The 25,413-nt window shown below is 43.4% G+C and overlaps 1 protein-coding gene across 7 annotated transcripts in view; it reads left to right on the top strand.

Moving 5' to 3' along the window:
- Positions 1 to 4,711: 4,711 nt before the first annotated feature.
- The window catches only part of MAGI2 (membrane associated guanylate kinase, WW and PDZ domain containing 2), a 757,062-nt gene continuing 736,360 nt past the window's right edge, over positions 4,712 to 25,413 (top strand). For all 7 annotated transcript variants that reach the window (XM_054216495.1, XM_054216512.1, XM_054216480.1 and 4 more), the window contains exon 1: positions 4,712 to 5,067. In XM_054216495.1, the coding sequence (XP_054072470.1) occupies positions 4,767 to 5,067 (301 nt within the window). In that variant the 5' untranslated portion in view covers positions 4,712 to 4,766. The remainder of the gene's footprint in view (positions 5,068 to 25,413) is intronic.

Raw genomic sequence — 25,413 nt, 5'->3', positions numbered from 1 at the left:
GAATTTTTATCCAAAGAAAAAAAGGACTTAGAAGCTTCTCAGAATCCCACGGACCAACATTTAAAATTCCCAGCAGAAGACAGTGAAAACAGCTAAGACACTGGAGCTCTCCTGGTGGGAATATTAACTAGTACAATCTTCTCAGGCAACTAAAGACATAGGCAAAAATTTTGTGAATTTGGATTTAAACATCACGATTCTGCCCAACTCCTAGATGGACATACGTCCTGTGGTGGACATATGTGGTTGTAGCATTGAGAAGCCTCACTTAAGAATAAGGCTGTCAGGTAGTGGACATCTAAATAGAAAACTGTGAGAGAAAAGAGGGATTATGCCCATACTAAAAGGGAAAAAATAAGAGTTGGCAATGTCACGTAGTCGGCACCCAGTCACACAGGAAGCATGAGCCGAAGATGGAAATTTAATGTCTTCTGAGTTCAAGTCCCATGTTACAAACACAATTACAAGGTAGAGAACTCCATTCCTGCATAAATAATAGTAGATAATGGATGTATTTTCCTTTTTTTGCCCTATGGCACGTGCAATACATCATTTTCCACTTGAGGAATTCACTTATCCAAAAATGTTGCATACTAAAAATACAGACAGAATTCAGTTACTTTTGTACTGAATCTGTAGTGTTACCATAGGAAGGATTACTTTCCAGCTACAAAATACATTTATTTACCGAAGTCTCACACTTCAGCTTACTCATGTGCTCAACTTTACTCCCAAAAGTACAGTGACTTACTGGTTCCTGTGTACCAGATTTAAAGGAATAATAAAAGGCATTTGTGTTGTGTTTGGTGAATGTGTTTCATTACGTGCTGTTATTATTTCTCCCCATAGGAAATCCCTTGCGCTCGATGCCCTTACATTCACGCTCAGGACCAGTGCATGCCCTCCTGGGATGAAACCCGATGGAAGGGACTAACAGAAAGATCTTGGCAAGTCACAAAGTCAGGGGCCAGGCGGAAAATCTGCAAATTCGCCCCCTCAGCCACGTGCCGGCACACTTGCTCTGTCAGTGACCAAGATAATCTTGTTTTACAGCTACCACTCTATCGCCATAAAATTGAAACAAAGTTATCTGAGAGAGTATAACTAACTGCTACAAAAGGACTTTATATAAGGTTTGGTTTCCTCGCCATATATTTTCAAATAGAAGACGAAAGCAAACTATGCATTTCCATCAGTGTCCTTACTACCCTAGAGCCCGAGACCATAAACCAGTAGCTTAGTGTTGTACATATATTGTGGTGAACAGGAAGTTATTTAGAAACTGACTTTTAATTATCAGACAAATCAACAATTTCAATACTATACTAGCAGAATGACTACAAACTATATTAAGAAACAGTGACCCCTTTAGCAGAGTAGGCTTTAGTAGAGCAGAGGCCTCAGCAAAGAAGTGACTGTAGAAACATTTGGGAAACTGAAGGATAACAAGATGTTATGTCTTGTAGTTCCTCTTTTTAGACATTCTTTTCCTACTGACTTTTGAACTAAAATATCTTTATCAATGATCTGGATGAGGGGATTGAGTGCGCCCTCAGTAAATTTGCAGATGACAGTAAGTTAGGTGGGAATGTTGATCTGCCTGAGGGTCTGAAGGCTCTGCAGAGGGATCTGGACAGGCTGGATGGATGGGCCGAGGCCAATGGTACGAGGTGCAACAAGGCCAAGTGCCGGGTCCTGCACTTGGGTCACAACAACCCCATGCAGCGCTACAGGCTTGGGGAAGAGTGGCTGGAGAGCTGCCTAGCAGAAAAGGACCTGGGGGTGTTGGTCAACTGCTGGCTGAATATGAGCCAGCGGTGTGCCCAGGTGGCCAAGAAGGTCAACAGCATCCTGGCCTTTATCAGGAGCAGTGTGGTGAGTAGGACTAGGGAAGTGATCATCCCCCTGAACTCAGCACTGGGGAGGCCCCACCTCGAGTACTGTGTCCAGTTTTGGGCCCCTCACCACAAAAAAGTCATTGAGGTGCTGCAGCGTGTCCAGAGAAGGGCAGCAAAGCTGGTGAGGCATCTGGAGAATAAATCTTATGAGGAGCGGCTGAGGGAGCTGGGGTTGTTTAGCCTGGAGAAAAGGAGGCTGAGGGGAGACCTTATCGCTCTCTACAACTACCTGAAAGGAGGCTGTAGAGAGGTGGGGGTTGGTCTCTTCTCCCAAGTAACAGGCGGTAGGACAAGAAGAAATGGCCTCAAGTTGCACCAGGGGAGATTTAGATTGGATATTAGGAAAAATTTTTACACTGAAAGGGTTATTAAGCATTGGAACAGGCTGCCCAGGGAAGTGGTGGATTCACCATCCCTGGAGGTGTTTAAAAAACGTGTAGACATAGTGCTTAGAGATGTGGTTTAGTGATGGTTTTTGTCAGACTTAGGTTGATGGTTGGACTTGATGATCTGAAGGGTCCCTTCCAACCTAGGCACTTCTGTGATTCTATAAAAGGGCAAGGGCAGGGCTAGAGAGAGAAACGAACCCAGTGACTCTCTTGCTCTCTTTCCAAGTGCCTTAGCCCATTTCTGTCCAGACCAGAGACCCTGCTCCTAGTGGCAGCAAGACACTCCTGATGGTCTTTGGAAAAAGAGACCTTTACTGTAATCCTTGCCCCACCAGTGAAAACCTCTTAGTACCTTCCAGTCAAAATACCTTTGCGGTTCCCCTCCCATCTTCATTCCCTCCGTGCTTATGGATGTCTCATTTCCAGTTTTGTGGGGTCTTGGTGTTTTTTTTTTTTATTATTGTTTAATCCCACTTTTGTGAAGCCCCTCACATCCAGAGGGCCACACACTGGCCACACTGGCCAAAACCACGCAGCGAAGCAGGTGAAATGACTCGCAGGACACAGACTTTAGTAATTTCTCGTTGCTTTCTTCCTCCCCCCTGCATGTGCCCATTCCACCTCGAGTGCACAAGGACGTTAAATGAGTAATTCTGGGAGAACATGAACTGAAGAACCCTGGTTTCCCACAGACTTATACCAAGGCTGATAATGAGCTGTAATTGAAACTTTTCTCATTACCAAGACATTTATATGGTCTCTCAACCATGTGAATCACCGTTTAATAAGAGGCAAGTTCATGTTACAGCCTTTGGGACATTTATAGGATCTCTCAGCCCTACCCAGCTGCCTATTTTCATGAAATATCTTAATTATATTTGAGATAGATTTGGGCGAAACTGCCCAACAGCTTCAAAAGTTATTGGAGAAGTAAAGGAGACACAGCCAAGCATGATCGCATAAAGGCCTGTTTCCATAGGAACCTAGAGGGAAAACAGCAATACAATTTGTGAAAAATTTCATTGCAGAGTGACTTTAATTGAAATTTTAAAAATATCTGACCAGCTTTAAATCACGTGTGGTAACACACGCTACATTTCTCCCGCCTTCCCCCATTCGGCACCCAGCCTGCAGACCCCTGCCTTCACGTATCCCACTCTCCTGCAGCCTCCAGGCACAAAAACTACGCTTCTTAAAGTCAGGAAGTTGCTCTGCCTGCATTTTGTCAATCTCCCCTTCAGATGGAAACTATTTTTTTAGGCAAGGCAAGCATCTCAGAAAGCCATGCCAACTGCTACACACCACCGCTCGCACACGTGTTAGGCATATGACAGAACTAATTAAAGGCGAGCCCACAGGAGGAGCGGGTTACAGTATCACCTGCTGAACAAAGGGCACCCCAGAGTGATGCTCTGGAGGTTGGAAATGCCGGTCTTGGGACGCGAAGGTCATTTGGGGTTTAAGCCCAAAGAGCAGGCGGCAACCTGAGTAAGGGTAGCGAACATCTTTTACAGAACAAACTGCCAGCCCTCTCTTCGTTACACTCTCTTCAGGTGTAAAGGTACAACACCCATCTGAGTTTTAACTCCTGTCTCCTGTGGCCGCGAAAACCGGCGCTAAAAATTACCCCCACGTTCAACTCGATCAACTGAGGCACGAGACCTCGGAAGGGCGGGAAGCCCCCCGGGGAAGGTTCGTCACGCCGAGACCCTGGATGCAAAGGGCGGCCTTTCGTCCTTCTGCCCACCAACTCGGTGGCCGGGTCCCTCCCCGCCGGCAGCGGCACCTGGACCGCAGCATCCCCGCCTGCCCCAGCTCCCGCACGCCGCTCGGGACGCTGCGGTGCAGCGCGGGGGGAGCTCGGCCCGCCCCGGCGGAGGGGGAGGCCGGCCGGGAGAGGCAGCCAGGGGCGGCTCACCCCCCCGCTCTGGACCGGGGCCGGGCGGCGGGGGCCGGTCTCCCCGCCGGGTGCCGTCCCCCCCCCGCGCCGCCCCGCCCGGGCCGCTCTCCGCCTTCTGCCGGCCGTGCCAGGCAGCCTCCATCTCGGCCTTCACTACCGGGTCAGGCGAGGCGGGAGCGGCGAGGCAGCGCCCGCCTCGTTCCCCACCGACATCCCTCCTCCTCCTCCTCCCCGCGGCCGTCCCCTCCCTCCCTCTCTCCCTCCCTCCCCGCTGCCAGTTTCTCTACAACTAGTACATCCAGGCAGAGGCAGGGTCCCGGCCGCCGCGGCTGCGATGGATATCAGCTAGAGCCGGAGGGAGAGGGCAGAGAGGCGCTCCCCGAGCCAGCTCCCAGCCCCGCGGGGCCGCCGCGCCCCCCCTCCCGCTGACGGCTCCTCGCCCGCCCCGAGCCTGCCCCGGAGGAGCCCCGGCTGCCCCGGGGAGGCGGCGGGGGCGGGGGTGAAGAGGAGGGAGGGAGGGAAGGGAAGGGAAGAAGGACGGAATCCAGGGAGGGAGTCGGGCAGAGCATCCCCACGGCAATGTCCAAGGGCTTGAAGAAGAAAAGCCACTGGACGAGCCGAGTCCACGAGATCGTGATCGTGAGGAACCCGGAGGGGCAGCTGGGCTTCGAGCTGAAGGGGGGCGCCGAGAACGGGCAGTTCCCCTACCTGGGGGAGGTGAAGCCCGGCAAGGTGGCCTATGAGGGCGGCAGCAAGTTAGTGCCGGAGGAGCTGCTGCTGGAGGTGAACGAGACCCCCGTGGCCGGGCTCACCATCAGGGATGTGCTGGCCGTGATCAAGCACTGCAAGGACCCCATCCGGCTCAAGTGCGTCAAGCAAGGTAAGGCGGGGACCGCCCCCCCCCCCCCCCCCGACTTCCCACCGCACCCCCAGGGAGCCGGGGCAGGTCTTGGGGGGAGCAACTTTGTTGCTGCAGTTTGACTTTCCCCCCGAATTCCCCGCCGGAGCCGCCCCCCTCCCCGCCGGAGCGGGGGCGGGGGGGGGGAGGAGGATGCGAGCGGCGCGGCGCCGTGCCCGCAGCCGGGCGAATTAAATGTGCGTCAGTGACAGCGCTTCGCCATGCCGCGGGAGGGGGCGGCGGGGCGGCAGCATCACCTCCCCCCCGCCCCGTCCCCATCCGCCGCCCGCCCCCCCCCGCCCCCCCCGGCACCGGGACCGGCCGCTGGACCGGCCGCTGGGGCCCGGGGAGCGGGCGGGGAGCGGGGCTTGCCCTTGCCTCTGCTTGGGGACAAGGCGTGGGGGAGCTGGGCGCCGGGTCCCTGGTGGCATTAAGGGCGGCTTGAGCATCTCTTAAGTGTCATTAGCGGAAAAGTCATTCATTTGATCCCTGGTGAAAACGATCGCCTAATCCTAGGGAACGGGGAGCTCGGGAAAAGTGGGAGGGAGAGGCAGGAAGAAACTTTCGGGAGAGAACGGTCTACTTTCGCCTCTCCTCTGTTTCTCTTACTTATTTCTGAAGTATGGTAATAGGTTAATGCATTTCTAGAAAAGTCAATAGAGACGCCACAGACGCTGTTCATGTGTTTGTTTCTGTCCTCTTTTAAACTATGCTGAGCTGGGCTATCTGCAGCTGAACGCTTGGGAGGAGGTTTCTGCTGCCCCAGCAGCATTTCTGAAGCCCAGGAGCTGTGAGCTGCTCTGGGGGCCGAGTCCGTAGGTGCTCCTTGGACACGGATGGCGCAGCATCTGGACGCGTTTCACTAAAGTACGCGTTGCAGCCGGGCTGTAAGCTCAAGCATCGAAAACTTGGGGATTTCTGCAGTGGGATGGTTTTTGGTGGCGTGCATCAGAGACGTTCGTGCTCTGCAACTGTAGCCGGCAGCCTTTGCTCAGAGGACATAGAGGAGAGTTCCTCTGACATTTGGTAAAATTTTATCATTGAACTTCCTCATTGTAATCAGCGGTTTATTGTTTAAAGTGGCATTTGCGATACTTCTGAATGCTTGAAAGAGATGCCCATTATAAGTTTATCCAAACACGACAGAATCAGTAGAAAGAATTTGACTTTCACTCAGGCCTTCAGCATGTACTTTATGATGTATTCAGCTATCTACATAAGGTCAAACCTCTAAATAAAGATATGATCTGGGATTTTTCTTTTTGTCCTTTTGGGTAAGTTGTGCAATATGTTGTAGATCATATCTTGATAGTCATGCAATGCAGGGAGACACGATAGTTTATGTGATAAGTGAAGATTAGAAAGGAGTATAATGGATTCTGTCTTGCAGTGTGGTGTCATCTCTGGGCACCTGGACTCCAGGAAACCTGCTGTGTAGTTTCCTCTTTTTATCAATAATTATAGTGTCAGTGGTCTTACTGTGACGGGATTCAAAGAGAAGCATCAGTGGAAGTGTTAAGAAGATAAGGGTCAATATCAAGAAGATACTGTCTGTCAAATTATTTAAATTCTTACTTTTTTCTTTGCAGAAATCCTATAGCTGCTTTACAGTAATGCCAATTTAAGGTTACGTTAATTTACTGTGTGAAACAGTCTCTGTCCCACCTCTTCACTGTTTTTCTAGTATTTTTCTTTAAGTCAAAGCAAGCACCAGTGATTCATTAATGTGTGCACCCTCAATAAAGATATCTGTCGTACATGAATTAGGGACATTAGTCAGGCTTTTAGTCTGTGGATTACTGCAAGTTCCTTGAATGAGACATAGAGGATGAATTCTAAATTCCGCCTAGTTTTTATATATATCTATATATCTCTGAGGAGTTTCACTTCTGTATGTTAACACACTACACTTTTGATGCGAGTCCTCAAAGCACTGGCCAGATGACTGCGTGCTTGGAAGTGACAGTTCTGCATAGATTCTTGGACTGAGAGAGACTTCCTGGCTGGAATGATCTTTCTTGTGCTCCAGCATCCTTTACTTCGCCAAAGGGAGAGGCCTTCTGGATCCAACTTCCCATTTTTTTTTTTTAAATAAAGGTCAATGGTTCGTGTTTTTACCTCCTCCAGTGTAAGTCAGACCAATGTGTATTTGTAACCCCCCCGGTTACAAAGCGCAGACAGCAGGCATCTACGTTACTCACAGTAACAAATTACTATTCCCCAACAGTAGTTTGCAGCAGTGTGTAGGAGAGAAAAAGTATGGCAATAAAATCTTTACATGTGTTTGTAACTTTTGTTCTCCTTTTAATTATAAAACACCTTTAGTGTGCTGGAACAAGGTTAATGACTCCATTATCGTTGTTTCCGCATAATTTATCAATGATATCTCTGTAAATTAGAATAGCATGACCTTGAATGCACCATGTGACTGTAGCTGCTTCTTCAGTGCTGCCTAGGAATGAAGTCAGAGGGAGAAATGTGGAGGTAGGACACGACTATTTATAATGTGATGCTTAAGAGACTGTGAGTATTTCTCTTGTTTGAAAGTTTTCATAATTCAGCAGTGACAATTCACTTGTAGACGAAATCAGGGAACGGCTAATTCAGTTTACAGGAATTGGTTTTAGCTGGTTTGAAGTACGGATAAATAAAGGTGCTTTCATGATTTTTCATTACGTTGTGTTTGATTAAACACCCCCCTCCTCGAAATAATGAAATACTTCATCTTTTATCACATTACAAGGTGAAATACTTCTTTAAAAAAAGTCGAATGGAATATTGCTGTTTTATATGAGCTGAACATCTTGAGCTAAAAATATTAACTTAGAAAAAACCAGTCATATAACGTAGGAGTTGCTGTATATAATCAAGAGGAGTAAACATCATGAGAAACTATTTAGCAGTTCCACGATATGATCCGACATAGAACTCTCCTAAATACGACACCCAGTAAATAAGGTTTTAATGCAGGAAATTATTGCCTGGTTTTGCATGGGGAGACAAGATTGTAAGAATCATTATTATTTTTTAATCCTAATTGTTAAGAGTTCTCAGAGAAGTATTCCTTGGAGACTATTTCCTGTTTGGGTTTTTTTGTTAGTTTTTTTTTGCGAGCCACTTATTGTACTACTGTTGCCAGAATCACAGAGATTCTCTTAAAATACATGGGGCGAAATCTTGGCCCAGATGAAGTCAATGGCAAAGCTGTCCTTGACATCGAATGAAGAAGACAGGATTTCCCCTGTAAAGTCCTATGCTTTTTTGAATATATACACTTTCAATGGGAGAATTTTGTACAGCAGTCAAATTAGTCAGGCATATTTTGCAAACGTTACGCATTCTGACCTTCTACGCACTCTGGTGAAGAGAAGAGCCTTACTGTTTCTCAAAGAAATACTTCTGAATTTCAAATGTGATTGTTTTTACATGCAGAACATTTTAGATTAAGTACTATCTTCTTCCCACAGATGCACAGATGCATAGTTGTAAAAGTAGCGATGTGTTAAGGAAAGGCATCCTAATTTGGATAAGTAATCACACGGGGAAGAGTCATGTGAGGAGCAATGCTTTCTCCAGTTCCACTCTCTGTTCATCACTGCTGTCTCAGATCCATAGCATCTTTCTCCAGTAATTCCCATCAGTAGGCGACACAGGCCCATGACGTGCACAGCCTCCAATACAGCTTTGGTTTTAGTTTGAAGGGTTGCAGGAACAGCCCACTCAGTTGTACTGTATAAACCAGGATCTTTATTCTTTGCATGGAGTTATAAACTTCCACGGATGTGCTCACCAGAATCCCAACGGTTGGTCTGAAAACATGGATTTCAGAACTCAGGAGCATTGCAGCAGATTTTGTCCTGGAGCTGCTGCCTGACACATCTCTTTCTCAAGGAAAATGGTTTGGACATACCGAGTAACCAGGTGATCTGGCTAACTGAGCAGTTTAATTTACTTTTAGAAGTATTTAGTTGTATGACTGTATGAAACTAGTAGCTGAACTGGATAACATTGGTACTTTATGTTGACACTTTCCGAAGTCTCTGATTTGACTAAATCACCGGACTTTAAGGTTCAGCCCATAATGCTTTAGCTCCTTATGCAAAAAGACATTTAGTACACATAATGTAAGCAGGGACTTAAAACCAGTTTTACTTTCTCAGTCTAATCGTTTACTTAACAGTGAGCACATGCTGAAATGTTTTGCTGACTGTAGATGGACTTGGGCATATTTGCAAGTGCTTTCCCAGTCAGAAGATCTGGACCTTCATTAGGTTGGGTACAACAGTGGCCATTTGGGCAGGTCCACATCCTCCACTTCCTATTTCTGGTAGCGGTGACAGCGATTTCACAGTGAAGAGTAAAGGGACAGGATAGGACTGTCCCAGCACCCAGTGATTTGTGGCTTAGGGATTTAGTAGCCTTGTAGCGTTTTGGGGTTTTGTTTGTTTGTTTGTTTGTTTGTTTTCTTAATGAGTTAAACCATGAATTTTGCAATTAAAACCTGGATAGCACTTAACTTTTTTTTTTTTCCTTTAAAAGTCTGCCTTTTGACAGCGAAGTACAGGAATATTTTGGTTTTCCAAAGTTTTGCCCTGCACATGTAAATACCGTCTCAGTTGGTTAAAATGTTACTATTTTCCTACGGACTTTTCCACACACATTTTCCTATGTATAGTTACGTTTTTAAGAAATTTCTTTGGTTATTCAAATTAATCAATAATTCTCTTCTATGTTCATTAAAGTACTCTGTGCATACAGATTGTCTTTTTGTGTTTTTTCTTCCTGGTATCAATATATACTATCTTCCAAGATGTGAATGTTGGATAGAATTTTCTTCACTAATATAAAGAACAATATTTTACAATACAAAGCTGCATGATTTTCCCCCCAAAATAAAATAATTCACAGATGCCTTGCAAAAACCAAACCCAAAGAACTTAGAAAACCTGCATGGTTGCACTTCTGGAATATAATACAAAGATAATCTTTGAAAATAAACTGAACTTCAGACTTACTTCTTTTTCCTAACTTGTGCTCCTTAGGATTTTACTAACTCTAGAAATTAAATTCAGAATTCTCTTTTTACCATTACTTTAGGTCATCCTTATGGTTGTCCATCTTAATTTAAAGACCACTGAAGCTGACTTCTGACTCATGTAGCCGGTGATTTATTCTTCTGCTCCTCCAGTGAGATTGTGGTGTTTCATGTCAGGAACTCTGTGTGTTCACTGGCAGTAGAATTATATTCATCAGTCTTTTTCCTTCTCCGAGAATTACAAATGTGTCATTAAAGGATGAGGCCATGACTTTGTTAGTGCATCATTTCCTTGAAGAAATGAAATAATTGAGAGTGCTCTGCTTAGTTCTGTTGAGTCACATATGGTAAAGTTCATCTCGCACTAATACTTGTCCATCTGTTGATACTGTTGACATCAAAGGAAAGTACTGGTTATGAGGGGGTAAAATTGCATCTGACTTATTTTATGCATCCTATAACCTCACCTGCATTAATTCAGCATTTCATGAAAGATATGGATTCTGAGCTTTTGCTTTCAGCGTTCGTGATCTTCTCCTTGCTCCTTATAGATGAGGAGCTCCTTTCATGACATTAAAGAGTTGATAAATTATTCATCTACATTTTTTGTATACGAGAAGTGGTGTATACATGGAAAAAGTGCTCCTTCAGAAGGGATTTATGTGAGGAGGTGGTCATAACTGTGATTTAGAAAGGGTGATGGAGAGGAAAGCGCTGCAGAAGTTGTAGAAGCAGATGTTTCTTGTTCTTCTCTTCCTCGTAGTGTTATAAACAAATAAACAAAAAAAAAGGAAACATTTCTTGCTGGAGACCGTCAAGGCAAGGGTCGAAGAACATAGTGCTATTGCTTGACTGCGTTAGCATTCTGGAAGCAATTTTTTTTTCTTCCATGTGTATAATATGTGTTTATAAATAGATGAGTATACAAATACATCGGTATCTATTATTTTTTTTTCAGAGAGCTATGTGTAGGACTTTTTATCTGTAGGTTGAGAGTGTGTAAGAATTTGTGTAGTATTGCTACACAGTAATATAATATATAATTATGTTAATGGGCTACAGTACTAATCTGGAATATTTTTCATACAAGTTCCGATGCATATATATGAGATATTTACAATGAACTCATTCACTCTCATGGCCAAGCAATGGCACCATATTCTGCAGTAGCAAATAAAATCATCATAAACTTTGGAATAAGATTGACTAGATGCCTACCCAAGCAGGTGCAGTCTATCGTGCAGAGTTTGAAGGTATTGATTTCAGTAGCAAAGTGCCCATCTTTGGTTTTGGTTGCTGAATGTCATTGCAATGCTGGCCTTAACTGAATTTTTTAAAATTGCAGGGGCTGTGATCCCAACAGTATCTCTTCAGCACATCTAATTTATTACAAATCAGCTTGCTTTCAACCGCATGGAAATCTACCCCGTATGAAAGCGTAATAGTTTTGCTTGCCATTTGTATAGCTTTCTCACTGTAGGCTGAAGCTACCACAGTGGAACAGCAGACAGAAGCAAGAGCAAAGGAAGAGAGCGAAGGGCTTGAACAAAAAGGAACTTTATCCAGCGTTCCTAAACTGGACAAAAATTCTCATTGATAATTGGTAATCTCTAAACAGTACTTATGCTTTGAATGTTCTTTTAACATTAGCCTAAAAATTCCAATTTATTCAAACCTCCTATCCGTAATTTGGACTCTTCGCTAGAAGCTTAGTTGACAGAAGGCTGCTGTTTGTTTATATCTGCCAGGTATTTACCCTGTTTCCAGAGTGTAAATGAACCAGAAATGCATTCTTCCTGAACTCTCAGTCAGGACATGCAGATTGCTAGGATCCAGACAGCTTAATCAAAAGGTACGTTGCTGTCAACACAGCACTTCCAGGTGTCTTCTCATTCGTATATAGGTTATGATTAGTACTATATGAATAATGCTGTTTCACTCTGCTTATCGGCTTCAGACATTTCTCCTGAATGTCTCTGATTATTTCCACAATGTGTGACCTCAAGACGAAGGAAAGTAAGACAGGGAACAGAATGAAGAAAGTAAAATGTGGGAGAGAAAGCCCCAGGAAAAAATATTCAGAGATTATTAAACTAAAATATCTTTTTGGTTTAGAAAACATACATTCTGTCATATTCAAGAGAGACTGTACAGCCCTGAGGAGATTCTCCAGCACAGGGAACATGCATTTACTACGTCTTAGTTCCTCAGAATATGTTGATATCTCATGCTGGGCTAAAACCGACCCTCTAAAATACCCACAACTGACTCATTCCAATGAAAAAATGGTACTCCTTCTCCTTGAGCTGACATCACGAGTTGTTCTTAATGCATCTATATTTCTGTCCCAGGTTCTCACCAAAGTAGGGCGAAACAATGGTGCCCCCTGAGAAGCGGGGGAGGAATGCATATTTGTGTTGGATGACACATATTTGTGTAGGATGGCTTTTGTATGTGTGCGACAGTCCTACAAAAATGGAGATTTTACCCGGTAGTGTTTAGTTGCCATCACACCAGAACTGCAAGCCGGGTCCCTTGCTGCTGAGGTGGCACCTTCACCTCCTTGGTTCACTGTCTGCATCCCCCCCATCTCTGGTACCAAAACAGTTGTGGTGACATTGACCTTCAGAAGTAGTGCTGTCCCACAAACACTTAAGTAACTTCTGCACCTTTCTTTTCAGACCTCCGACCTTGGGAAGCGAGGGTTACAGTTCAGGTGCTCAAGACCATGTGAAAATGGAAGAAAAACCCGAGCATGTATGTGTGTTATGGTTTGCAGACAAAACAGAGTGGCTATGTCCACTGCCAGAAAAAACGCTGTAGGTGAAATAATGCCTCCTTACATTTCTGTATCACATTTTTCTAAGTCTCTTGAATCATCCTTGGTTCAGATCGGTGAAGGAGCTCCCCGCATATACCTTTTCTTTCTTACAAACCATGGAACCTTAATTGACACCAGTGTCCTTCTTTCTTGCCTGCTCCACAGCTTTTCTGCTACTGAAGCATCTTTGTTCAGGCCCTCCTGTGTCCCTGGAATTCACCTTGACCCTTTCCAGTAGTGTGTCTTTCAGGTCTGGCATTAGTGTCAACTAGTTTATTCTGCCAGTAAGATATTTCTACCCTCTATGTTGAATTTACTTCAGAAAGGATGCAGAAACTTTTTTTGACCCAGAATTTTAGCATTCCATGATTCCAGATCGTTCCTGTTCTGATGGGAGCAAGCCTGGTATAACAATCTCCCATTGTCCCTGGTCTGGGAGATACATGACACAGCCTTGACAACATATGGTAGTCTCTATAGCCATCGATGGCAGTCATTTCACTGAATTGTCCAGAATGATCAGATTGTTCACAGAGTCCCCAGATTATCACACTGGGAGCCAGGGTTTTCCTTTGGAAGTCTGTTAGGTCAGACACCGAGCACAAAACTGAGATCACTCACTGTCTGCAGAGTTATAGCGAGTTTGTTGGTTTGTTTTGAAAAACTCAGAACAGAAGAAATATTTTTTCCTCAGTATGCAGAAAAAAAAAGAAGAAAAAAACCTAGAAAGAGATTTTATAGTTATGAGTAGTGCTGATGGATTTGCTATGAATAGCACAACAACTGGAAAATAATAGTAGGAATATAATGAGCATAATTTTCTACACTGTATACTAGCTAGTAAATTGTGTAGCTGTGTTAATGTAACATTAGTATTCCAGAGTGGAAATCCTTCCTGGAAACTGGTACAAGTCACCTTTTATTACTTACCTATTTAATCTCGGTATCTTCATATCTCACATTGTCCTTGCATTTGTCAAAATGAAATGTGGAATATGATTTGTTAAATTGCACATTTTATGGTGGGTTGTTTTTTTTAAATAAAATAAAAATTCTTCCAGCTTTGTTTCCTTCTTGGCAATCATGAATTAATCTGCATATTTCTGATAAAATATATCCATTCCATAAAGCCACACCTAACTTGTGCTACAGAAGCTGAAAGGAAACAAAATTAGGGCATCAGTCTCATTCCAGGACATCCGTTTCACATGTAAGTTCTTACAACACACACATTTTTTTGTTTGCTTGATTTTAAACTCAGATTGACAACTGTGGAATGGTCCTATTTGTACCCTGTATGAGTTATACTGAATAGTTTCTAATGTGTTGCATTCACATGGCTGGTTCTTTAACTGGTATGAAATGAAATGGCTGTCTTAGTTTCTGTTATTTCCTTACTAAGTCCTTCTTTGTGCTAAATCTGCATTAATAAATGTCACGTAAGCCCCTCTTAGGCTTCCAAAGTGGTACGTTAGTATAAACAAGGATTAATCCCATTATATTTTAATTCTCTGTCCTTGGATAGGAACAGCGTTTGATATTTCAAAGTGTTTCAGAGTCCTGTCGCAGACTTAATAAGCTGATAGAGGACCTTGGTGCTCCCATCACTGAAGAGCAGTCCTTGTGGAGCGAGGAAGGCAGCAGCGGCTGAGCTCCTGTGGTGGGTTGGGGCAGGAGGTGAACACCTTTTCAATTTAAGCTATCGTGTGTTTTGCTTAGGTAAAGCGTAATTATCCCCCAAATTTCCCACACAGCCACTACACTGTTCTTTTGCAGCACTCTCCTTGAAGCTGAGAGCTGTGGAGGTGCCTGCTCTGCACTTGACAATATGAGGTGGTGTGCTGCGACTCCTTTTCATTATATTGACTTTTTTTTTTTCCTGGTATTTCTGATTTCTCTTTCCGTGTGGGTTTGCTATGTCTGCCTGTTGTCTCACGCATAAAGTCTGAAACCTTTTGGTGAGAGGAACTGCCTTTTTGTTACAGCAACTAGCATGACAGTTTCAAGTTGGGAGTCTCTGGTTTCTATGGCAATGTAAGTAAGTAGTCACATTAAATGCAGAGTTAGCCATAATGACTTTCTTGGTAATAGTTACTGGAAATATTCTGTATCATTTCAACACAGGATCTGTAACTCAAATTGACAATATTTCAGTCTTGGTGATAGAAGCTGTAAAGTGGATAAAAGTTGAACAACAGGATTTAAGAGAAAATACCCAGTTATGTGGAGCTTCTGTTATTGGTAGCACTGGTCTGTTGTCTCATGGTCTTTCCATTACAGCTACTGCTAGTGAAGCCTGGTCAAAAAACCTTAGCTATTCTGAATACAGATAATATATTTTCCGAACAATTCAGTTTTTTCTTTTTATCTGCTTCATTTACTTCTGGAAGAACATTTCCCCCCTGTAAACTTCTAGAAGAATTACTGGAATTTGTGATAAGCCAGTAAAAAGAGCTTTTCCAACACTCACTCTGTTTGGTCATTTTCCAGTAAAAATAGCATAAAAGATTTCAGGAAAATAATGCATCACAGCACTGGAGGTTTTGTTGGGAAAATGAAGTAAAACCAAGAGGTTGGGTTTTCTTAATGAAAAGTCAGTAATTGAAATATTAATTAAAAGGTCTTCTGGATTCATATTTATGTTGAGTTTTTATGTTATGCCTGTGGTACTTATGTACTGAAATACCCTTCAGAACAGATGAAGCCATAAAATTTAAAAATGTCTCCTTTAAATATGTGTGAAATACTGTGGAGGCTTGTGTACAGTTAATGTAACTTGCAGAAGTATAACAGCTGCTTTGCCTTGATAGGGATCCTTGTTCATGTGTGTGTTTTAAGGGTAATAAAATTTATATTTTTGAATATAAAAGTTGCAGAAACTGAAGATAAGATATTTTTTGGTTTTTGCATAGCTGAGAAAGCACCTCCTGTATGTGAACACAGCAGCATCAGTTTCTCTCAGGAAACATAGCAGATCCAATTGGGATCCAATAGTGTTCTTTTGGGTCAATATTAAGTCAATTTCTAGTAAGCAGTAAGCAACTTTCTCACCAGTTTTCTGTAGGAACTAGTTGCAGTGAGCTGCAGAATTCCCCCCCCCTCCCCGTATCTGCAGGTTGTTGGCCAGCTAGTGAGGAGGATGCTGCTGGGAGAGGGATGTGCAGCTGAGACATTAAAACAGGATTCTTCACATGTATCCCTCTAGACATTAAAATTACTCTTCTGAATAGCTTCCAGATTCTGGAAGTCCTTTACAAAAAGAACTTATTGAGACTACCCCAGCAGGGAGTAACCCTCCACGTCCTCACCAACCTCCGTGAATTTCAGTGCGGGGAGGGAAGCTGGGACGGCATAAAGCTGCCTCGCATCTTTGGTCTCCTGATCTAGGCTATGAGATGTTGTTCTTAAAAACTCCTGGGAAATTGCTGAATTTCACAATTGTAGTGATTGTATTTTCATCATGTGTGCTGTCTTTTTATGTTTGTTTTTTTTTTTTTAATGTTATTTAAACTAGGCTTTTAGAAAGAAAGGATTTATCTAAATCCTTTCCCAATAGAACTGGCACTGTATTTCTTCAATGCAACTGCATAGTTTTTTTCTTTTTATTCTTTAAAAAAATTAATCTCTTAAAACATGAACGTTATTATTAGTCTATCAAGACAACTGAAATCAGATCCCATGGAGACAGGTGCTACAAGCTGGCAGTGAGAAACAGTCACTGCCCCAAAGGGTTTATAAAGGCTAATTAGACACAGCGGACAGGTAGGGAGAGACAGAACCGCGCGGTGGTGAAATGACTTGCCAAAAATCTCAGATCCATCAATAGCAGCGTGAGGAACCCTGCAATGTAATTTAAAAGTCTATACAAGCAGTACCGCATCCAAGTAAAGGCACACAAACTGCAAAAAAAAAAAAAGCCCTCTCCTGTTCAATGAGGATTTCTATTGATTGCTTGAGTAAAATATTTTTGTAGGTATTTATTTTAAATTCCATGACAAATCCTGTGTAAAGCAGAAGCTTTGTCAATAACAAAGAATCACAAGCATGCAAAGGTCTGTACAGAGAGCGTGTGGTGGAGTGTTGTCTCTTAAAATAAAATGCCTTTCAGATATATATTAGAAGTTGTAAAGTGTAGGAAGTCAAAGTAATATACATTTATATATTTTAATGAGATATTTATGGTTTTTTCAGTGTTAACTGAACATGTAGGTACATCAACCACACTGTATGATAGATTTATTACAATTTTTCTGGCCTGTTAAAGCCGCTGCCTGACGAGTGGCAAATTATAAATAATTTGTGTGGGTTTTTTTGGGGTGTGAGGGGTTTTTTTTCCCCTTTTTGTTTTAAAAAACTTCTAATTTGTTTTGGAAATATGAGGAGTCCGAAAAAATGGTAGCACAGGCAAAGTTTCATTTGTCAAACGACACATACAAAACAATAATTAAAAACACTTCGGGAACCTCTCACTTTTCACAATGTTGGAGGGCATCAAATCGGCTTCAGTGGATGGTGGCACCTTTCAGAGCCCTGATATTGCCATCTTTTGACCCAGATTGGTTACTGGCAGAATCCTAGATTTAACCGAACTTGCAAATAGTTAGGGCTAGGGTTTAGAGTTGTCAGGTGGCATCCCTCCAAATTACTGAGGAATCATGGAAAACCGAGACTGTCCTGATGTTATGAGGACATCTGGTAATCCCAGGCAGGGCTCCATTCAGGCCATTTCAGTGGCACGAAAGGTAATACTTGGTGGCTCTGTGCGTTTGTCCCTCTGTAGAGAGCTGTTGGTCCCTCCTTGTGCTTTCACTTCCTTCTCTTTGGCATCAGTTTCTCATTTCTCACTGGAAACTCTTCCCCCCCCACTCCCCTTGGAGAGGCTGGCACGAAGGAAAGGGCAAGGGGACCCCCTAGCGTTTACCTGCTGTGAGGAATGTCTACTGGAGCTGGTGGAGTACGTTTCACTGTGAGGATCCTCTAGAAGGTCTCCATGTCCTCTTATTTCTGTGCCTGCGGCCTTTGTAGAGTTAGAGGCAATCAGTGACAGAGCAGAGGTGGATTTTACCTTGTACAAGCAACAAGACTTAGCTCTTCATGAATCTACCCTCATTTTTCAGGAAAAAGGAGTTGCGTAACATTAAGGATGACATCCAGCTGAGGTTCTGCAATCCTTTTTTTAATCCTCTTTTATGTACTACAATACTGCTAGGTCCTTTAAATAAAACTGGCACAAGGCAGTGCAGCATATTAGGGACACCTGAATTCATGAAAAATCTCATGTCATCTTTTGACAACCACGCAGTACTGTTCACTGCACAGCACGGTTCGTTATGTTGTTAGTTTGATAGGACTTTGGTCCTGAAGTTGATCATGAGCACACTGTTGCCCTGTGTTTGCGTTATTAATTAATTGAGGCTTTTTACAGGTGTTCTCATTTGTAGGACTAAGGGCAAAGGAAACCTTGACAAGCTGATGTCTCCTGCCTGAAAAAGGGCAGCTGGTTCAAAGCAGCAATTTGGTACAGAAAATGTGTAATGTTCTGTGAGCCAATATCACCAGAGAATCATAGAATTTGTAGAATGGCTTAGGTTGGAAGGGACCTTAAAGATCATCTAGTTCCAACCCCCCTGCCATGGGCAGGGACACCTCCCACTAGACCCGGTTGCTCAAAGCCTGGCCTTGAACACTTCCAGGGATGGGGCATCCACAACTTCTCTGGGCAACCTGTTCCAGTGCCTCACCACCCTCTGAGTGAAAAATTTCTTCCTGATATCCAATCTAAATCTACTCTCTTCCAGTTTGAAGCCATTACCTCTTGTTCTATCACGACATGCCCTTGTGAAAAGTCCCTCTCCACTTTTCTTGTAGGCCCCCTTCAGATACTGAAAGACGACCATAAGGCCTTCCTGGAGCCTTCTCTTCTCCAGGCTGAACAACCCCAATTCTCACAGCCTGTCTTCATAGGGGAAGTGCTCCAGCCTTCTGACCATCTTTGTGGCCCTCCTCTGGACCTGCTCCAACAGGTCCATGTCCTTCTTGTATTAGAGGACTCCAGTAGGTGAGATCAGTGGGACTTTGGCTCAGGCACCAGAGTTAATAGTCCATACTCCTGTAAAGGAAAGGTCCAAACTGTACTTGGTGGAATAGCACTGGGATCATTCACTTCCCAGGACCATCACCAGCTCTTCACTGTCCTGAATTCAGCCAGAGATAGGGCTGTTCAGGCATGCTGGGTGATGAAAATACCTGTCTTTGGAGGGTGCTAGGGTCATCCCGTGCTGGAGAATACTGAGTTTTTTATCGTGCATGTGTGTGTCTGCCACTGTCATCAGAAGGATGGAATAGCCAAAGCTCCACAAAGTGCTGGGCCCAACCACATCCCAAAACAGACGAGTGAGCAGTGGATAGCTAGCTAGGTGGTGGGGACCTGAGCTTTCCTTCAGGGAATGTCAGACGGGGCACCATAAAGCTGTCCCCAAGTTCACGCTTGCAAGCAGGTAACTGAATGGGCTCCTAAACCAACTCAGAGACCATCCTGTGGAGCAGGTCTGTGCAGTAATCTCCAGTGACCCTTGGTGTGGGACTACACTTGAGTGGGAATTCCTCAACTAATATTTGAAGGATTTCCTTCTTTCTCCTCTGTTTTATTTTTTTAAAAGCATAAAATGAAACCAGTTGCCAACCCTTCTTTTTTTTTTTTTTTTTTTAAGCAGAATTCTTGTTTTCTGACCAATCTTTCTCAGCTTAGTTATTTCTGTCTAACTTGAGAGCAAGTGCTCCCTGCCACATTGCTGGACACGGGTCATGCCCAGTGAGAAGAGTGCCATCTACTTAATCACCAACTAGTTGCAGCTTTTAAGCTCCTGTCCGGAAGCCTTCCTAGCAAGAGCTGACCACATCTCAGCATTGTTTATCTTCGAAGATCTGATGGGTCACAGAACTAGTGTGGCATTGCTCTGAGTCAAAAGTTTATGCACATGTTTATTCATGTTTTGCCTGAAAACAGTGTTGTGTGCCACTGCTGAGAGGCGATTTCTGATCAAATCCGGGAACAGCCGAGCCTCTGTGTCTCTATAGCCTTTTGTAATCTATTTTTTCCCCCTTGGGCTGGCAGCTTCAAATACTGCTGTCTCCTGAAAACAGCCCGCAGCTAGGGAGGATGGACCTGCAATACATGATTTACGCAGAAGTTTTTCAGAGGGGCAGCAGAAAACAGAGGAGAAAAAAGCCCCAACCAAGGTGGTTCACCCCGGTCTGCAAGTCAAGGACCCCTCTTTATATTTTAGATTTTTCTAAAATATATTTTTCTGTTATGAAGAGCATATCTGTTGAATTTGCAGTAATTGTTTTCTAAATCAAATGGTTAAATTTTACTACAAAGAATAGATGACTTTGCATATATCAGATTTTTTCCTGACCTTTTTTTCCCCCTTGCTGCTCTAACCTACACACTGCAAGGGCTGTTTGACTGTTCTGAATGCTTTGAATTTCATGCAAAACATATCTTCAAAAGTGAAAGGGATCTGTAGAAAGGGCTCCATCTTTAAGTCCTATCAGGTATTTTACACGTTTGTGGCTTTGTATAAGAAATAAGAAACTCTTACATTTGGAAAATTAAATAATCAATTTGATTAACAATATTACAGTCGTATAACTTTAGAATTTGGCTTTGAGGGGCTAGAAACTGCAGTTTTTCTCAGCAGAAATTGCATGTGTTCTGTAGCTTTCAGGGCGAGACAGACATTTACAGTGTCCGAGCCCAATGGAGCTGCCGCTGCCGGGCAGCCCGGCGACTGGCCCGGCTGGAAGTGGCTGTCATCCCCAGGGACGCTTCAGGAGCCTGCTGGAGCCGGCTCCTCATTCCCGTAGCAGCAGCCTGTTTCCAGTGCCACCCTAACATAACGCAATAGCTTCTGCCTGCTCCAGACCAGGGGTGGTCATAACTACTTCCACCTGTTTTTTGGGGTTTTTTTCTTTCTTATTCAGCTTGGAGATCTTCCTTCAGCTCATTTTCCTTTGACAAAAGTTCATCTGTTAACAATCAGCTGGGCGTCATGTTTGCTTGCAAAGCACCTGCAACAACACATAATTTCTGCTTTGCTTATGTCAAACAAGACGGCCAAGAATTACAGGCCCATGCTGATTTATGCTATACTGGTTGGAATTACATTGGAAATGCATGAATTTCATGTGTCTTGCTGAGCTTTGCTTTGTTTTCGTGTGCCAATATCAACTACTCAGGGCAATTTCATATTAGTATTATCAAGTTCACAGTTCAGTGTGGAATATTTTGCATTTCTGTTGTAGGAGAATTGCCATCCGACTGTAGATCTTGCACTTCGTGTGTTAGAGCTGTGTTTTAAAGGTTTGTAATAGAGTTTTGCTTAATAAAGGTGTCCGCAAGCAATGCCTGTAATTTGTTTCAATCTTAGAACTGTTTATGAAACAAGGAAATTTTGGATTGCCTTGTTTTTCAGAAAGGTTCATGAAGTATTTCTGTAACTGCTTATTATAAATATAAAGAATAATCTGGCCAGCAAAGAAAAGTGAGGAAAGAGGAAAAAAAGAGGTAGGAGCGGAAGACGGTGCTGAATAATTCCATCCTGTTGCTCAACAGCCTACAAAGATTTGTCAGTCTGCAGTGCTGGTGCTACTGCATGAGAATTTCCATCTTTTCATAATACATAACCTACCATAGGACTCTTCAGTTGGTTTTTTTTTTTTAAGAAGGACAACATCTAATGTAAGAGCTGGGAAGTTTCCCTGGGAAATTTCCCTGGGAAATGGAGATGTCCTGCCTTCTGAGCCCTGGCTGTGATGCGGGGGAAGGGCTGTGCTACAGCCCAGCTTAGGAGATGGAAGAGGCCCGGAGCTGGTGCCCTAACCCTGACTACAGGAGGGGAGAAGCGAGGGAGGTTGCTCTCCCCGGGAAGATGATTCCAGCCCCTTGTGCTTGTGGAAACCATGGGAGATTGAGCAGAGTTGTGCTTTTACCCCTGGGACCGCCGCCTGCCCTCCGTTCTTGCTGCCCATCTCCAGAGAGGAACTTTGCTTCCCTCCCTTTTCTTTGCTTTGACATCCTTTCCAGTTGGATTGGCACCTAAAGCTTTGGCTCAGCATTGAGTCGGCCACCTTGCTGACCCAAAGGCTTACCCACTGATGAGCTCTATGCTGCGCTGCTTGTCCCCCCACGAGGCTGCACATCCCATGGGCTTTGGGAGCAGGGCAGAGGCCGGTGCTCCTGGCAGGCTCCTCCGCGGTGCCTTGAGAGCCAGAATCAAAGTGGGGAGATTGGTTGAAAAGTCTCCTTTTAACAGGTCGCTAAAGCTGTTTGTTGTTCTTCCTGGTACAATATAATTCAGCTCAGCAGAGGAAATAAATTCACTTGGTCTAAAAAAAAATTATATTCCTCACAATTTTTATGAATCTGTATAACAAAACCCTTTGGAGAAACTGTATGCTTGATGCATAAGTGGTTAGGTTAAGGTAACATTAAGAATTCAATTTAATCCAACAGAATCAAGGATTTTCAAATAAAACCCAAAATCTGTCTTTTCATCCAAGTTTTGTTAAGCATGTAAAATGTCTTTTGTTAAGTATGTAAAATGTCCTGGTTTTGTGACTGTTTCCAGATTTAGGGCATGCTTTCTTCATTTCACTAGCAGAAGAGGTTCAGGTTTTCTGTACTATCCATAGATCCAGAGCAACTCCCCGATCCCATGTGTTTGGGGCCTCACTGGTACGTTGGAGCATGTTCAGCATCCATCAGATAAACACTCTCCTGTATCACAGTCTTCAGTCCTGGGATTTGAAGGGAGTTACGTGCATAATCTCTCTGTGTTTCAAAGACGTTGGAGCTCTCAGCTCTTTTCACACTTCTACCCTGCGTTTTAAATATGAGTTTTATTCTGTAGCTCAAATGGCAGAACACTCAATATATGAAGTATTATGTTGTTGCTATCCATGGCACTTAATGGACAAAGAACGAAAAAGCCTTCCAGTCCTGAGGAGCTTAATATTGATAAATATGCTGTCTCAAGGAGTGAAGAGATAAACAGCCAAAAAAAAACCAACAAAAACCTAAGAGAAAAAAGAACAGAAGGGAATTAAAAATAAAATTTTAAAGCATTCAGAAGAGGATTGGGAGACTCCATAATTTAAACCCAGTATTAATCTGTTATAGTTGATATGGCGCTTTACAACGTGACAGTTTAGCTTGGAGCTGATGGACGCTGGGGATGTCTCCGCTGCCCCTCATCAGCCCCACGGCCAGATGAAGGGAACTGGGGTGGCTGCTGCTGGGAGGGGAGAGCGGTGCCGGTGCCCTCTGGGGACTTATGTGGTGACATCTGGGGGGACGGAGGAAGGGCTGGAGGTTGGCTGCGTAACCACTCCTTACCGCACTGAGACAGACCAGTACATCACTTCTTGAAAGCTCGCTTTTGTAGTTATTTATACACAACTGTATATGTAAAGGGGTCTGTATATCATAGTCATGCCAAAAGGACAGCGTTTTATGATATATCTCATTTGATACAGCGCTGAGATATGATAGTGTCACTGTCGTGTTTGTTGCCTGTTTTAAAGTGACGAATCTACAGGTAGTTTCAGAATTTTCAATGAGGTGTTTGAAAAATGCGGTGGCGTAGATTTTAAAATATATAAGTAGATAAGGCAGTGGGCAAGCAGTCGGGAGATCGTGGTTCCGTCTGGTTCTCTAGAATCCTTAAATAAGTTTCTCGGTCTCTCTGCCTTAGTTCCCCAGTGATAATACAATCACATAGAGTATTAAACTAATAATAGGTCTGTTCCTGAGAAAGAGGTTCTGAGGGTAACTCAATTAATAATTGTGGTGCAATAGTAGCGAGGGTAGCATACTAATATGACCTAGAGACATATAATTGCTAATTATTCAATATTGACCTAAACTCTCAAAGCTGAATCAGATCTTGTGTAAATAAGAGATAAATTATACTGATTTTTTTAGTTAAAGGGTGTATTTGTATTTGTTCATTTTCTCTACATATAATGCACTGGCTCTAGATGTTTCCCATGTCAGTTTTGAGACAGTACTCTAATCAAGTCAGTGATCTTTTTTACTGTGTCTTTCTCCCTTCTTTTTTTTTTTTTAGCTGCATGGCAAATAAAGGCTTTTCCCTTAGCTGAGAAGTGTCTTTTCTGTTATTATTACTTTTCCAGAGAGATGGTTTCTCTTTGCTGGCTGGGAGAGGTACGAAGGATGCTCACCGAGTGCATTACTGAGTGCCTTTCACCAGGGTAGCATGTGTGCTGGAGCTTTTATTTCAGCATTCATTTAATACCTATGGCCAAATGTTTCGACTCTGGGGTAGTTCCAGACAATTTAATTCCTTACTTTCCAACAGAACGGTAGTAGTAGAAGTTAATGTTGTTTGTGATTATTATCTTTGCACTAGATTTTTCTCCTGAGGGTATGTGATCACTTCGGAAGATATCTGGCAAAAAAATACATCTCTCTGTTGCTTTGTTATTCCCCCTCTACTTTTTTATCATTCTGTGGTTTGTCTATTTTATTTCTTTACGTAAGGAATCTACTTTCTGCATTATATTTCTTTGTTTTTCTGAGGTTTTGCACTTCATTTTCATTCAAATTCATACTTGTGGGCGTTCTTCTGTTTGTTGTAGAGGCAGCATTGGAAGTGAAGAGAGTTGTAAAAACCCTGGTCTCAGAGTCAATACTAAAGGTAACTGTATTAACTCATGATCTGTCTTTGCAAGATTTTAATTGCCCAAATCCTACAGGCTGGCTGCAGTATTTCAGTAGAATTTGGGAGCACTTGATGCATACAGAATAAGGCACTTCACAACCAAGTTTCAAACTTGATTCCAAATGAAGGTGGTTTTGAAAAGAAAAAAAGTGTAAATTACTCCTTTGATCTTTCTGGTTTATATTAAAGATATTGAATTTCAGCATTGTTTCCTGAAGGTATTGATTCTTTCATGCACTGTCAAACTGTTTGGGATTTGTTAGGTAGCTTTTTGGGTATTCTAGCTTCCAGGCCTGGGCTTGTTTATTGTTCTCAGATGTGAGGTAAGATACAGCGTCGTCATCTTTTCTTTTGCCTGAAACTGATTTTGCAAAACTATGGTTAGTTCAACAAGGCCAAGTGCAAGTTCCTGCATGTTGGCCAGGGCAATCCCAAGCACAAATACAGGCTGGGCGGAGAATGGCTTGAGAGCAGCCCTGAGGAGAAGGACTCGGGGCTGCTGGTGGATGAGAAGCTCAACATGAGCCAGCAACATGCGCTCGCAGACCAGAAAACCAAAGGCATCCTGGGCTGTATCAGAAGAAGCAGCAGGTCGAGGGAGGTGATTCTCCCCCTCTGCTCTGCTCTGTTGAGACCCCACCTGGAGTGCTGCGTCCAGCTCTGGAGCCCTCAGCTCAGGAGAGACATGGACCTGTTGGAGCGGGTCCAGATGAGAGCCACAAAGG

This window comes from Rissa tridactyla, chromosome 1, assembly GCF_028500815.1.
Source record: "Rissa tridactyla isolate bRisTri1 chromosome 1, bRisTri1.patW.cur.20221130, whole genome shotgun sequence".
Taxonomy (NCBI): domain Eukaryota; kingdom Metazoa; phylum Chordata; class Aves; order Charadriiformes; family Laridae; genus Rissa; species Rissa tridactyla.
The sequence above is the reverse complement of the archived record's forward strand: the minus strand, read 5'-3'. Positions and strand labels throughout refer to the sequence as shown.